This window comes from Antrostomus carolinensis, unplaced genomic scaffold, assembly GCF_000700745.2.
Source record: "Antrostomus carolinensis isolate BGI_N321 unplaced genomic scaffold, ASM70074v2 scaffold4880, whole genome shotgun sequence".
NCBI classification, from domain to species: Eukaryota; Metazoa; Chordata; class Aves; order Caprimulgiformes; family Caprimulgidae; genus Antrostomus; species Antrostomus carolinensis.
This window is the reverse complement of record NW_010286331.1, coordinates 97988-113621: the sequence shown is the minus strand read 5'-3', so window position 1 is coordinate 113621 and position 15634 is coordinate 97988. Positions and strand designations below refer to the sequence as shown.

The window sequence follows — 15634 nt, the reverse complement described above, 5'->3', positions numbered from 1 at the left end:
AAGTTTTAGGAACTCACGTGATAAGACATCACTGCAAGAACAAGGCTTTACACTGCAGAGCTTGCCTTCAGGGAATCTAAATTTTCATTAGAATTTCTACATCTTTTGTAATAAATCTTTTTGAAGAAAGAGCAGGATATGCAGCTGATGCAGGGTCCTTTGGCTTAACTGAGAGCAGAATAGATTTCCTGAAACATTAGACTGGGAACAAACATCCAGTAACTGAAAAGCTGAGAGCATAAGTCCCTGAAGGTCTGATGGTTGAACTGCCTTTCTTTTGCACCCAGAATATTTCAATTGATGACAGAAATGAGAATTTGCAGTAGCCATTCAAGTACTTCTGCAAAGACATGAGATGGACAGTTACGTGCAGTCAATTGGCACTGACAGTCTGCTGATGAAGTCCGGGCTACTAAATTGTACGATTCTGTTTTGTATTCTATACAGCAATGGCACGTTGTTTCACCTATTTTAAAAATTACCCACCTCAAAATAAAGTTATTTCTTCTATTATCTTAACATATTTCATGTAGAAAAAATAAAATTTAGATTATATCCCCAATTCAACCAATGGAATTAAATAAGGTAATGAACTAAACAGGACACTCACGCAAAACCAACCAACACATCAGCCAAGCAAACTGAAAATAACTAATGTATGATTTTGCCGTTAAAAAAAGTATAAGAAAGTATGAATACTTAAAAGTTAACATCTTAGTGTTTTGCTTTCAACATATTGTTCTTTAAATAGAAAATTTAAATATAATTTTCAAAGAGTAAACTGATCAAAACAAGGATTCTAAAATATGGAACATCACTATTTCTTTCATGCACAAGAGTGGGTCATATAGCTACACAGTGCAAATGTCTGTCACTTCCCTAAACAAAGCAAAAGGTCATAGCAAACTGACATATAGAGAACTGTCCATAAGATGGGAGGTTATAGTTTGGCATTAAATTTCAGAGCTGTATGCAAACAGTAGAATAAATTCAGAGTTGTGCTACGTGCAAAAAACCCAGAATAATATTCAGGAGTTCTTGGCAAATCTACTGGCTACAGAACCCATTTCCCTCCAGTTCTTATCCAAGTCCCAATTTTTGAACTTCTTGTCCTCAGGCATCCCTCTTTCATCCTTCACAAGCTCTTTCCCCTTTGCATCCTAACACAGTTAATTCCTGCCTCGCTAGGCTTTGTGGCTTGCTATCACAGGAGTAGTAGAAACAAAGGATGTCTGCTATCAGCAGCATGTAGAGGGAAGAGAGAAGGCAAAGGGGAGATATAATTGCTGTCTACAACTACCTAATGGGAACAGGCACTGAAGATAGGTCCAATGTCCTAGAGACACACTGTGGAAGGACAAGAGGAAATAGACATGAGCTGGAACCTGAGAAATTCTGACTCAATACAAGAAAAGTGTTTTTATTGTGAGGTTGGTCCAACACTGGACCAGGGGCCCAGAGAAGCTGTGGTCCCATTATTTTTTTTCAGGCTGTGCTCTTTCACAAGTACCCTTCTGGGAGGTCAGTTAATTACTCTAACAACAGCAGGCTACTTTTGGCCACTGTCTCTCCTAAGAGTCAAGTGTTTCCTCATCTATCCTGTGACAGTTTACATCCAGTCCACATGATGCAGAATGTGCCTTATGGAAAAATGTATGTCTGGGGAGCAGCCTGCTGTAACCATAGAATCATAGAATTGTTTGGTTGGAAAAGACCTTTGAGATCATGGAGTCCAACCGTACTTGTCCACTACTAAACCATATCTCCGAGTACCTCATTCACTCGTCTTTTAGACACCTCCATGGATGGGGATTCAACCACCTCCGTGGCCAGCCCGTTCCATTGCCTGAGAACCCCTTCAGTGAAAAAATCTTTCCCGACACCCAATCTGTACCTCCTCTGGCACAACTTGAGGTCATTTCCTCTGGCAGCTCTGCTACAAACTCCACCGTGTCCATCTGGGTAGACTTCATTCTGTCTCCAGGGCCTTACTGCTTCTCCCACCTAAGACTGAATTATGACTTGTTTTTTTCCCCTCATGGGTGAAAACTGATTTTTCTGATGCTGCTTTTCCTTGCCCAAGAAGTGAAATTGTATTTTACCTATTAATTTTTATTTTGAGAGGTCTATGTACATAATTGCAAGTATTTCTCTATCATTACACTAACTCATTAGGATATGGCTTCCCATAGGATGGATGCTGGATACAAGACGGATGGTACTGGTACAACTACAGCTTCTCCTTGGGAATTTACAAGAATATGCAATACTATTGACCGGAGGATAAACATGTCTAAGAAATATTCATATTCCCTCTTCTGTCTAGGATTCTGAATGGGCATTGTCATAGCTACAAAAATCATGCGTATACAAGCCTTTACTTGGTCCAAAAGCTTTTTGAAACAGATACTCAGTGCTATTTCACATGATTTTACATGATAGAGGCATTTAAATATTAATATAAATAACAATTAAAAGTTAAATCAAATTATTTCTAAAGCTATCCTCATTTAAGAGATTTTTTAAATTAAAAAAATAGATTAAATATGGGAGTATTTTGATGTGGGACAGATTTTTATCATGAGGTAGAGTGAGTTTATAACATAGAAACTGGTTTTTGAGGTATTTACAGTAATCTGTAATCAAACATGTTTTAAGTCCAACATTTTAAGTGATCAGACAGTATTTTCAAAGGTTATTATTATGAAAAACAGTATTTGCTATCTGTTGGGTTTTTTTTAAAACAAACACCAACAAATGCTGCTTATAAAGCTTCAATGTTCTATAATTATATTAGACACAGTAGCTAAATCAGAATTTCTAACTGAGTATTTGTAAATCTGTTTGGCAACCAGGGAAAAAGTTTAGCTGTCAACCAATTATTATTGGATCATTAAATTTTCTTTCAAAGGAAAAGTTTGATTATGCTGAAATGTGTGGAATGCTATAGATGTACGCTGCGTACCCAGCTTAATCTTGCTTAGATACATTTATTTTTCAATAATTCCTCAAATAAGCCTTTCACTGCAACCTTGTCCCTCGTGAGGATTATTTGAAATACGCACAGGATGAATCTTCACTGATACAACATGGAATAAGTGACTACAGGTTGCGTCCTGCATGCAAATTAAAGTTTAGCCCTTTTATGATTTTCAGCTCTCCTAATTTTATTGGCTATATTTAATTTCAAAGTGCCTGTATGTATATCTGTATAGACACTTAACGGTTTTTATACATCTAGTCTTTTTTTCCTCTCCTAAAGTATGTTTTCTAATGGCAGGTCTGTCCTGTCCTATATTTCATGCCCACAATACATTTGCAATGACCCCTGAGACTGCAACATCGATGTCGATACAGTTATCCTATGCAGCACAGCTCGGGATTCTATCAGAGATACAACATAAATTCTAAAATCAGCCTAGCTGCAGTAGCTCCATACTGCATATAATCTCATTAGCCTGCGTCTGAGCTCTTCTGACAGAGCAGTAATGAATCTGTTTCAAGAACTAGGCCGGCTGGTGTTTTGATATCTGAGTACCAAGATCTATCGTGCAAAGATTTTAGGTGGATTCAATACCAAATGGATGGGAGATTTGTACTTGGTAGACACTACTACCCAAAATCCAAACAGCAATTGGTGCTTGTCATGCTAGTAATAAAATCCTGAGACCAAGTTTTCACCTGGTATAAAATGGAGTAGCTAAACTGTGATGAAAACATCCAAAATTGATCTAAGTGTGAAATGGCATTTTTTAGTGGAGTAAAGGATAATATTTTCTAATACCTAATGCAAAATGGTTGTGTTTTAGAGCACAATATTTAGCTAACATCTCTTTTGACATTAGAACTAACAAGCCATTGGTCATATAGGTTTTTTTGTTTTAACATTGTAACTGTCTTCCGTTGTTCACTCTAAATATTGGCTACATACTGGATGGAAAAAATCGTTCCTTCTTTTTTATGTAAAATACACAAGTGAGGTTTCATTGAATTATTTTTATTCATTCTTCTTATTTAAGCACAATACCACCTAGAGGACACCATATTTACTCTGAACATTCTGAAATGTTCTTGTCCTTTAAGTGTTTCTCTTTCAGGATTTCAGTCCTTATTTTGATGGTCTGACAGAAGCGCACCACTCCTACATCCATTGTATTCTCTGACTTTTTTCAGAAACAAGTCAGGCACTACTGTGCTCTAAGAACACACAGTCTTTTTTCCCTCCCATACTTAGATTCTTTTTCCTGTCTTCTTCCTTTTCTTTTTTTTTATGTGTGGGTGCTCACATTCACTGGGCTGCTTGCCAAGCCCTCTTTCCTGTCTACGTGCCAGCAGAAAACAGGCTCTTCATCCTTTCCCCCTAACACACTGAAGAGCTTCTACTATTTGGTCTGAAGCTCTGCATCCAGGGTTTTGTTTAAAGAGAGGAAGCAGTGGTTGCCCAGAGCTCTGGATAGCGAATGAACCACTGAATTGAGCAGGCAGCACAGGTCACTCAGTGTATACTTGGGGGGACAAGGTGTTAAGACCAACTTCCCAAGGGAAAAGTGGAAGCTGCTATTTCATGCCAACTTCCCTGACACCAAAACCAATGAGTCCAGCTGAAGTCTCATGTATGAAAACACATTCTCCTTTTGAGCAGTCTGAGGACACAGACTGTCCAGCATTTAGCTTGTGCACCTGAGAAACAGCCTTTGACATACTTAGTACTTATGTCATGCCAAAGTGGAAGCTGACTTTAGCCTTCATGATCTGAAGTCATGAGGCTAATTCAGCTTTTGTTTGAATTTTCTTCAAGTATCTAAAGGCAGAAAAAAAAAAAAAAAACAGGACAGACTGAGTTGAGCTCTCCTGTGAAATCATAATTTGGCAGTCAGGGTTGCACAGCTGAGAAAAGAGAGAAGTAGCAAAAAGAATAAAAACAAACAAATGCTGAGCAATAGATTTTGGCTTTTGCATTGTTTTCTTGCCTCTGAAGGAGGCAAATAATGTACCCAAGAAAGCATTTTTGCCACTGTTGATATGAGACTACAGAACTGTATGGAATACTTGAAAATGCATAAATACCTCACTAATTACATCTGAAACAAATATGTAATATAAGTTCAGATTTCGCTTCATCATACTAATGAGCTACAAACAACTGCCCTTTGACACAAAGCTTACAGCCCCTGGCAATTCCTTTCTACTTAGCACATCACGAGTTCTTTAGATAGTATTTTTACAGTACAACATAGTTAATAGTTTGGTCTTTTATAAGAAAATGAAATAGGTGATATTCCAGGAAGTTAAAATTATCAGGATTAAGCTGCCTATGAGGGGTTTAATGAAACGGGAACAGAAACACCAAAGTGACTTTTGAATGCAGAATTTTGTGATAAATACATTGTGTTCTTTTTATTTCCACTTCAGCTTTTTCCTTATAAAAAAATTTTGCCAATATCAACAGTAGATAGCCATTGGAATTACCTTCTCACTTACAGGGGTAAACTTAAAAATGCTTTCACCTCTTCTGTTATGGTCCTACATGTATGCAGAATTCAAATAAATTATTTTAATAATTAGAAGTATCTACAGAAAATTCTTAAAAGTGATTTTGATTTTTAAAAAGGACTGAAAATAACCTCAAAGTCTACAATAAAAATGTTAATAGCAGGCAAAAATCTAAGTTTTTTTCTTCTTTCATTCTGCATGTAATTTCTTCCCCTGCTCCTGTTATTTGAAGACACATAAGTAGCCCCCCATTCTTGCAGAATCTCATCGGTTTTTAATTTATTTACTTTCCCATTACAGGTTAGTCAATTACCTCATCATTAAAAAGAGTTACCCTGTACTGAATCCACAAACACAGTATAGAAAGTTTAAAGAATTTAGTTTATATCTTCATAGGTTTAAAGTACAGAAAAAAGGATAAAAATGCAGTTTTCCAGCTACCTTCCAGGTAAGTAATGAATTACGTTACTCGTTCTTTTTCTGCCGACGTATTGTGCATTCTTTGGTACATATTAACACATTTTCTACAGGTGTAGGGGAGTGTGCTTCCTCTGAGTGCCGGTCCATAGCAGAGCTGTAAGGACACTCCACTAGAAGAACGAGACACAGAGTTGAACCTCCTTAAATTAAGGCATTGATCACTCTTGCAGGGAGTAAGCTTTCCCCTGCTTGGAGCCTAAATAACCATGGACTGCATCGGTGCTTCCTTGACTGTTGTGTATTTGAGTGGAGAATAAATAAATGCTGAACATTTAATTTACTGAAGCTTCTAGATTTTTAAGTCCATTTCTGGATCTAGTGTTATTAATTTAAAGAAAATTAATTGCATGATAATCAACAAGTTTCATAGACTGAAGCAACAAAATCTGAACAGGATAATATAAATTAATTTATAAGATAGATTGGAGCAAAGAGCTGGAAATTGGTCTGTAGGAAATTTTTCAGACCAGTCTAAAGTTTACAGTCAAAAGAAGGGAAACTTTCTGCTTCTATCTGTACCTTCTATATCAGGTTCTTCAGCTTTGGATGATCCAATTTAACCAGCTCTAGCATCACAGTACCTATATCATACTATTCCTCCCAGTGGAAATAGTCAAATGATTATAATTAATCAAACAATTAAGTACTTTGTTGAACTGGGACTTAAACAGAGGAGCCAGAAAACAGCTGAAGGCAAACAGAGCCTGTGCATTTTAATCTTCTCCTTCTGCCCATGAATACTTCACAGGACATAACACATTGTTTTGAGAAAACCTGCATTTTAAGCACAGTTTGTCCCATAGTCTCTATCACACATTTGGCAGCCTATGTAACTTTGATAATGGAAAATAAATTATCACACACAGAATACCAAAATGTTAATTGTGCTTTTCATTGGCTTCAGCTAAATCCATGGTTTGTAAGGGATTTAGGCATATGGAACTACAGCCCAGAGGCTGAAATAACAGCTTAGTTTTTGCAGGACTTACAGATCATAGAAAGCATGTTGTCAACGTGTCTTCAAACTGACCTTTTGATGGGAAGAGAAAGAATGGAACTAGAGATGCTTGGTGAATACGTACTGCACACTCGATTGTAACTACTGGAGGAACTGGTCTGAGCATGAATATATTAGCAGATAACGTTAATTATTTAAGAAAGAACAACAGAATAAATTTGCATGTAGATGCTATATATGGAAAACAATGCTACTGAATCTATGTAATACAGTACCTGAAGCAATCACATTTAGTTTATGGACGTGCAAAAAACTGATGAACAAGAAGGTGACTTTATAGTGCAGATGCACTTCAGGCATAATTCATTAACAATACAAGAATGAATAATAAAACTTGAAATAAACTGTGCTTCTCATATCTGCCTCTAATGAGGATATAATTAAAAGTAAGTTGCAAATGGGAAGTCTTGTGTGAAATAAAGTTTGTAAGTAAAATTAATAATATCTTCAGTGAACTGGTAAAAACTGTTTTCTCAGAAATAATCACAGGGATTTATAGAATATATTTACTAATTTAGTAATTAGAAAAAAAAAAGGCTTTTTCTAATTTGTTGAATGCTGTAAAACGAGAAAGATAGCACAAGACAACTTTATGGCTGGGAATATACCTGGTTTTAAAGGTAAGTTATCTATGACACTTGCTGCAAGATCAGTGGAGTTCTAACTACGTCATGATACAGCACAGGACAATGCAGCTGTTAAAGGCATGTAGTAGAGTTTCTGTTTCTCACTCTGTGAGCATGACTTCTGGGTGGTGGGCTTCTCAGAGGACATTCTCTTAATGGCATCTTCAGTGTAAGGTAAAAAACCCCAAAACTCTACAGGGTAAAAAACCCCAAACCTCCCTGTAGTATTTCATACATCTTCACCTTCCTTTTGAGTATTTCATTCCAGACAGAAAGTATTTATTTTTCAAACTGAAACCAAAGACATTTACTGAAATCCAGTGTTTTCTACTGAAACCACACTCTAGGAGGCTTAGCTTTCAATTCCCCACTCAAAGAGAAATGGGTTGCAGGGTGAATGTGTATTTTTCTTAACACTTTGAGAAGCTCAGACTCTTTCAGCTAGTCAGTTCCCAGATCTTGGTACAATCCTCAGTCTTGTCCCAAACTCCTGTCATCACAGAACCCCAAACTACACATTCACTTCCAAGGGAAAGAATGTTATTATCTAGCAAAAAAGGAGACGCAGGAAATGCACTCAATGGTTGTTGTAGGTTCCTTTCAACTGAAATAGTTTACTCTATTTTTATTGAAATAAACAGTCCACCGTGTGCCCAGGCAGTATACTGGAGGACTAATGTCAGACCATGTGACTGACAGTCTCCAGTCATGAACACACATGACTATGAACACACATGACTATGAACACAAACTCATATTTTTATCTTTGTGTCTATAGGATTTAACACAGCCTGCACCATGCATTTGATTTAACATCTAACCCCTTGGCAGACAGACTATGTCTCAGAAGTCAGATAACAGTGAAATTACATGAGCAGCACTGTATTTAATATTTTCTTCCCTGGGCTTCTAAACTTCTTATATTTAAGATTAAACAATATGAGTTTAAGAATAAACAATGAATAAGTGAATAAGCAAAGACTTTTGATCCCTTGCTTTACCACCATTGTACCCCTGAGGGCTGTTCCTGTCTGAAACGTGAGTTCCCTGCCAGCAAAGCTTTAGATGAGCACAGCTAAGTAGCTGTAGCTTTCAAGTGCTGGTGCACTGATCTGTGATCTATGTAGGTAGATTGCAAAGCTTTGCTGGTAAAGAAGGATGCGTCATACAGAACACGGCAGCGTGCTTGAGGATGCAGGTTTGTAATTCTAAGTTTCAATCAGGGTAGAAAAGTCCCTGTTTCTTAACGTTTTTTTGTTTTGTGAAACAAACTTGTATTAACTACGAGAGCTCCATCTGGGATCATGGTTACTTTGCACATATATCCCATATAATTAAATTATTCCCTATCTTAGTCATTAAGAGCCAACTATTGTATTATTTATTCATAATTTTGATGCATTCTCATAGGGTATCTATGAGATCAGCTTTCCTGGGCAGAGTACTGATTTGAAATCTCTAAGAATCTAGATCCCCGTGACTTGCCCAAAAGTTAAGGAAGGAAAAACAGTGAGGAAGCTGAGATTTCAGCCCTACTCTTCTGGACAGTCTCATCAAGTTTCAGAATAGTGGAAGTATAATACTGGTCTCTTTATTTCCTTTCTCCAATTGTGGATGTGGCTTATTCAAATTTTTCTCCAGCATCCCCACACTTATGCCCTTTCTCTTCTTTCTCCTGTTCCAGGTTTTTAGTCCTCCTCTAATGTCATACGAGACACTGGGCTTCCATTCCCCTAAGGAGAGACATCTGTCTCATATGAAATACCTGGTGAGACACACAGGTAGAGCCCTTATAAAGGTCTCTTCTGCAATCTATATTTTAAAACTCTGATGTTTTATCACTGTCAGCATACATTGAAGACATGGCTATGATTATGGCCATACAGACTAAATTTTTAGCCTTCTGGTTCTGGAAGATTATTTAGAAAGGCTCTCAGCTGCCATTGTTACCAACACAGCAATAATGAGTGCTATTTAAGAAGCAGTGTATGTAAGAGTTATGTCCCTTAGTAAGCAAATAGGAAATACAAACCTTTAATTATGTACAAAGATGCAGAACTGAAAGGCCTATACCTACACCTAGAAAAAAGCTGAGGCCCACACTCCCTTTTCTTCCAATTATCTGAACTATAATATAAAAAAAAAAAACCCACCAAAACCAACCAGATCTTATTGTTAGGATCCCACAGTCTCAGGATATTTTTGGGGTATGAATTTCAGGATGCTTAGCATTTAATTTCATATTCTATTCAAAGAATAATTGGTTACATAAATGACTTAATACAACATGGCTCATTTCTTTTAAATATTATTAGATCTTTCATACCTTCAGTTTTCTGTGCTGGCAATTCCTAAATCTTACTATGGCAAATACCTCATGTAACTTTGGAGAATCCCAGGGTACTAGGCTTAGACTAGCTCATAATAGTTAATTTTTGAAATAGTGACTTTTTGAAACCACTCCACATTTTTAATAACTCCAAAGCTTTCATTAAAAAGGATTATAAAATCCACTATTTGTGTAAGAATGGCATACTGACATACAGACTTGGAAAATATCTTGCACTTGGTATGTAATCAATCTGCTTTTTCAGATTTGTCGAACATATTAAACCATTCTTAATGCAGAAAGGAAAATAATCCTTGAATTTGATCTTACTATAATTGGAGCAGTACTACATTGATTCTTTGAAATCAGTGAGAGAAATACACTTGACAGAACATTCATTGTACTTCTTTCACTTTTATTTACTTTGTTTCAAAATCATGTTTTCCTTTCTTCTCCACAACTTCTTATTAAGAAATAGGGAGTAAGGACTACAGTGGAGATTTTGATACAGATGACAGCCTGGAAAACATGCAAGTTGAGGTGTTTATTTTTACAATATTGTCTTTTTCATTCAATGAATGAAACTAAGAGAGAATTAGTAGTGTTTTTGGAGAATATAAGGGGGAAACATTAATTTTTTCCAATGACCAGGAGTATTGAGAGACCTTGCTTTCTGCAAACAGTAACTTGAGTCTTTAGTGCCTGTTAAAGATTTGTCTATTTTGAAACTACAAAGAAAGTTGCTTTTAATTCAACACATATTTGAAAATGAAGTGATGAAACATTTTCTGCTAAGTGTCCTCATTTTGATAGGTTTTCCACCTGCTGCAGTGCTAGCAAAACATGAAGCAAACTTTATAATGCTAACATTAAATATTCAGGCCAAATACTAATATTAAGTTTTGATTTTCTTCCAATTTTAATGCAGCTGGAAGCTGTCAATGAAGTCCAAGCTAAGCTCTAATGTTACTGGTGTAATAAAAATGATAATTTTCTTTGCAGCAGCAATTAATGGTAGATACAAAATTATTTTCAGAAATCAACAATTTGAGCCAACTTGGCTCAGGTACATTTGTACCAACTTTATAATCCCAATGAGTCTGCAAGCTTGTAAATGGAGGAGCAGAGTTTCAACAAAATTCACATTTTATTTTGAGAGAAAATTACATCTCATTATGTAAATATTCTGAACTGATAGAGTAGGTGATCTTCTCCTTGAGATAAATAACCACAGCCACTCAGTAACAACCAAAGATAGGAAGGAGATAGGAGTATTGGAAGCAGATTACAGAAAGATACTTGATGATAATGTATTTTTGCAGGCACAAAGTAAGTCTTTTGCAGTAGACAGATATAATTGTAAATAGATAGATATAGCTCCAATTCTAGGTATGCTAAACTCCTGGCTACAGTAGAAACCTACAAGATACAGTCTGACAACTTTAATTTTTGTTTTAGTTATATATGCCTATTTTTCCTTGTTTTTCTTAAAATGCAGGGTACTGATGTCAATAAAAAGACATATTCACAGGCAACTACATGTATGCTATTAGTTTTCAAAGCAGTAGAGGAAAAAGGAGGGGGATTTTAGGGATAAAGACAATGTGAGTTTGAATGTATTCCTTATACAACAACAAAAAAATCATGGTATGGGCAAAAGAGTAAGAAGTTGTAACTAAATCTCAAACATACTCTGAATCACAAAAGTATGTGTAAAAGTTCAGCAAACTTTTCAATGGAGTTTTACACCTTCATTTTCTCCCCATAATGTTTCTTCTTCCTCAAGTTTTAACTTCACAAAAGAAAAAAAAATCCAAGCCCATCAAGGAGAATGTAGAGGGAAAATTGACAAAGCTTGTATTGTAATCAGCTTTTCCAGATTAATTTAATACAATTAATTTCAAAAAATGGGAGTTTTCAGCCAGATTAGAATGTTTATTCTGACCGAACTCCACCCCTTTGAGCACCTTTTGTTGCAGATTCTGGTATCAGATTGCCTTTTTTATAGAGAAAAGAAATTGAAGGAAAATGGGAAGTTCATAAAGGTAGACTGATAGAGAAGACAGGAAAACTACCTAATCCTACAATATTAAATGTTTTTATTATTGCACTCCTTGCTACAGTTTTGCTATGTAGAAATTGCATTTTAAACAAGAGAGAATTTAATTCTACAGAATAGAACAGTATATTGCAAAATGTCATATATTTGCCTCTCATAAGGGATTGATCTGGTGGAATAAATGTTGAAACTGAAAATCATCTAACTGCTTAGACTTTTCCATTGTACCCTACTGTTCCTTATTGTTAGTTTATGTTCAATATTTGTGTTTGAATAAAGTGCTTTTTTCACAATTCAGAATTTCTAGTGCTGTGTCCCCGTTTCTGTTAGAACTTGAATTTATGCTCAAAATTTCATCTATTACTCTGTTCTGCAGACATGAACTACAGTCACAATGGACCATCTTCATTACAGCAGTCCTGGGCTGTATAACATTTTAAATAAAAGTATTCTAATTTTCAATGAAGAAATAATCACATATTCAGATAAATACCATGTAAAGACAGCTGCTTGCTCATTGAATGGTCTCCAGCAGCAACATAGGTACCAAAAGGGCTGGATTGGTGTTGGACAGTTTTCAGTAGCAGCTGTGGGGTCAAAAGAAAATGACCCATAGGTAGCTTTCTATGAAGCAACTGAAGGAGTACAGAAAATGCTCTCCATGCTCCATCCCTCTCCTTCTGTCATGTGCATGGTGCAGATTCTCTAACAAATGGGCATCTGTAAAAGGTATTGTCAAGGCACCCTGTTACAAGGTCAGCAGGCAGTCTGCTTTCTGCTTGTGGGAAGGAAACCCTGCATGATGAGCACCTTTCTGCATATAAATTGGTATGATAATCCCAGAATCTTTATGCTGAGTGACCATAAAGATGAATAATCATATTACAAATATACTCTAGTCAGTGCAAATCTGAAGAAATATAGTATATATATGTATATATCAAAGGAACTATTTATTTCAGTTTCCTTCAAATATTGGCAACACTACATCCTTGTCTTCTGCAATAAGGCTTTGTAAATTAGCATGCCTATTAATAAAAACTGAGCATACGGCTTTGTCACCAACAATACAGAAAGATGTCAAATGATGGTTTTTATATTAGATGCCTTTTCATTATTGGTTTCCCTGGGTAATTATCATATCTAGATGTATAGAGTAAGGAACGTCCCAAATCAGGTATGAGTACAGATGCAAAATGAAGATTCAGAAGAGGAATCTGAAAGATGGCACAACATTTTGGCACAACATTTGTTAACCCCACAACCATAACAATGCGTAGTTCTTTCCTACATTTTTAAAACAAAGAAGATGAAAACAATCACGGCCAGTCTGAGCAATGAAGCTATAAAGGCACTGATTAGGATTTACAAAAGGGCACGTTCAACCCATGTGACACTGTAATTGCCACCAGCAGTGATGAACAAAAGCAAAATCTTATGTTTACATTAAAACCACCTAGTATCTGTAAGAATAATGTTTAAATGTTCATGTCATTATTTTTAGAAAGGTTAGTGTTTACATCACTGCTTGAAGTTAAACTTTGTTTCTAGTAAAAGTGTAATTAAATGTGTGTTTACAGAAAACAGCAAGTGTGGCAAGCATTTAATTTAGCTTATAGAGATGTTAGCAAAGCACCACTGTCATAGTTTGAAAGTGAAACATAATCACATACATTCCTTTAGCATTTGTAAGAAACACTGAGAGAAGGGAAGCAGTATTGCTTTATTCTGTAATGCTGCAACACCCAGCATACGTCCCTGGTCAGTCCTGAAATATCTTCTGTGCTAGCTATCACAGAGGTATTTCTCCTGTGTACTGATCTCCCTTTGTTCATGTGACCATGTTAAGGATGTCTTTTGCGCATTCAGAGAGGTATGCACAAGCAAAGCCTGAAGGCTGAATTTCCTGGGTGTCAGTATCAATAAAAAAATCTAGAAACAACACCTCAAAATCTTTACCAACATACCTTACTAATTTCCTTATAACCAATGCAACAGATAGTATGAAATTAGATAAGTAAATATAATATTGGGTAAAATTACAAAGGAAAGTAAGAGTTTACTCACTATCCCACCTACAGCACTATACTGCCTTTGACATTTTGACCATTACTAAAGCCTCCAGAAGCAGTTGAAAAGTACATGAAGAACAAAAAATATATAGTAAACTACTTTCAATCACTACATACCTGACTTATTTTCCAAGTGGTGATTGATGGACAATAGTTTCTGCACTCTCCTGAGTAATCCAGAAATAAAGCATGGAGGCACTTCTGTATTGGAGACACTGGTGTTCAGACGCTGATCATTCAATAGTTTATTCCAGTTCATAAAAATGCAAGTAAAAGGGACTTTCCTCCACAGATTTTCTTCTCACATATATCCTCTGACAAAGCCTGAATGTTTTCCAGAACAGCAAGTTGAAACTTGGGTGTCCTCAGCTTTCACAAATGTCACAAAACCTGAGGCAAACTGACTTTAGTCTATTACACTTAAACTCTCACTCACAGACTTGCTGATAGTCACATGGAGGTTGGCATCTTTGAAGTAGTGTATCTGGAGGAGAAACATCCCTGTGATCTCTGTGGTAGTGGAGTCAGGGCAAAAGTCCAGCCTGACTTCCAAAGGTTGTTCCAGTGACTTCAAGGCTGGTGCTGATGAGTTTCAATGTAGGACACAAACAGCTGTCTCTTCCCCAGGGTTTTTCTTAAACCAGCAGCAGTTCCCCACAAAGAAATGGCAGCTCCCTAGGCCTCCATGCCCTTATGAAGGGCCTCTCACCACAGCTCCTCCTCTAGCATCACACCGTGCAGCTGCAGTTTGCTGATTACCCTACACAGGTGGTCAAACTCAAAAGAGAATTTGTCCTTAGAGTTAAAGAAGCAGTTTCCCCCTAAGTCATTGCAGTGGGTCCCCAGCATGGTGTGCCTGTTTATTTGTAGGGGGGGTGAGGTTGTTCTTGTGACAGGCCACCATGCAGGCAGCCTCCTGCCTCACCAGCTTGTCATCTCGGACCAGAGCACACAGATTTTGGACAACCTGGCAGAGCTCCCTGGGGGGGAAACTGGTGCTGTAGGCTGCAAAGGAGAGACGCCTCCTCTGGCTCACGCAGCTCCTGCCTCTCCTGCACGCTGGGGGTGAGGGCTGTCCAAGGAACACATGGCTGCACATGGCCCCTTCGTGCTGGGGGGAGAAAGGCACAAGATGGCAGCAGGGGTGTGGGGGGGCCTGCGCTGGGGGCCCACAGTTGGTGACCTCACAGTGTCACCGGGGCAGCGCTGGTGTGGGAACCAAGGCTGAGGGCTGTGCCAAGAGAGCACGGGGGGTGCGAGGGCAGGGGAAGGGCCCCACCAGCAACTGGAGCAAGCCCAGGTGATGTCCTGCCAAATGCTGCCAATGCCACCGCAGTGAAGAGATCAGAGCAGGCACTGCAGAGCCACCATGGAGGAGAACAGATATCCTCCTCCTGCTCTACCTCCTCCTCTTTTTGCTGCTTTACCTCCTCCTCCTCCTCTTCTCTCCCTACCCTGTGACAACTGCCATGGGTGGCCTCCCCCTGCATCCCTCTTTTCCTGCCCAGCCTGTGCACTCGTGGGAGCCCCAGCTGGGTGGCAGGGGAGGGCCTGGGG

The 15634-nt window shown here is 37.7% G+C and overlaps 2 protein-coding genes across 2 annotated transcripts in view; one reads left to right on the top strand and one right to left on the bottom strand.

Moving 5' to 3' along the window:
- Positions 1 to 14194: 14194 nt before the first annotated feature.
- LOC114818403 (F-actin-capping protein subunit alpha-3-like) lies at positions 14195 to 15448 on the bottom strand (the record flags this gene model as incomplete). The annotated part of the gene is given in 9 exon segments (XM_029084080.1): positions 14195 to 14372; positions 14375 to 14422; positions 14424 to 14593; positions 14596 to 14710; positions 14712 to 14755; positions 14758 to 14950; positions 14952 to 15068; positions 15070 to 15188; positions 15433 to 15448. Coding segments are annotated over 9 exon segments (1000 nt in total), but the record flags the coding sequence as incomplete, so codon positions are not given.
- PLCZ1 (phospholipase C zeta 1) overlaps positions 15447 to 15634 on the top strand; it is a 49284-nt gene continuing 49096 nt past the window's right edge. Inside the window, exon 1 of the mRNA XM_010164145.1 lies at positions 15447 to 15460. Within this exon, the coding sequence (XP_010162447.1) occupies positions 15447 to 15460 (14 nt within the window). The remainder of the gene's footprint in view (positions 15461 to 15634) is intronic.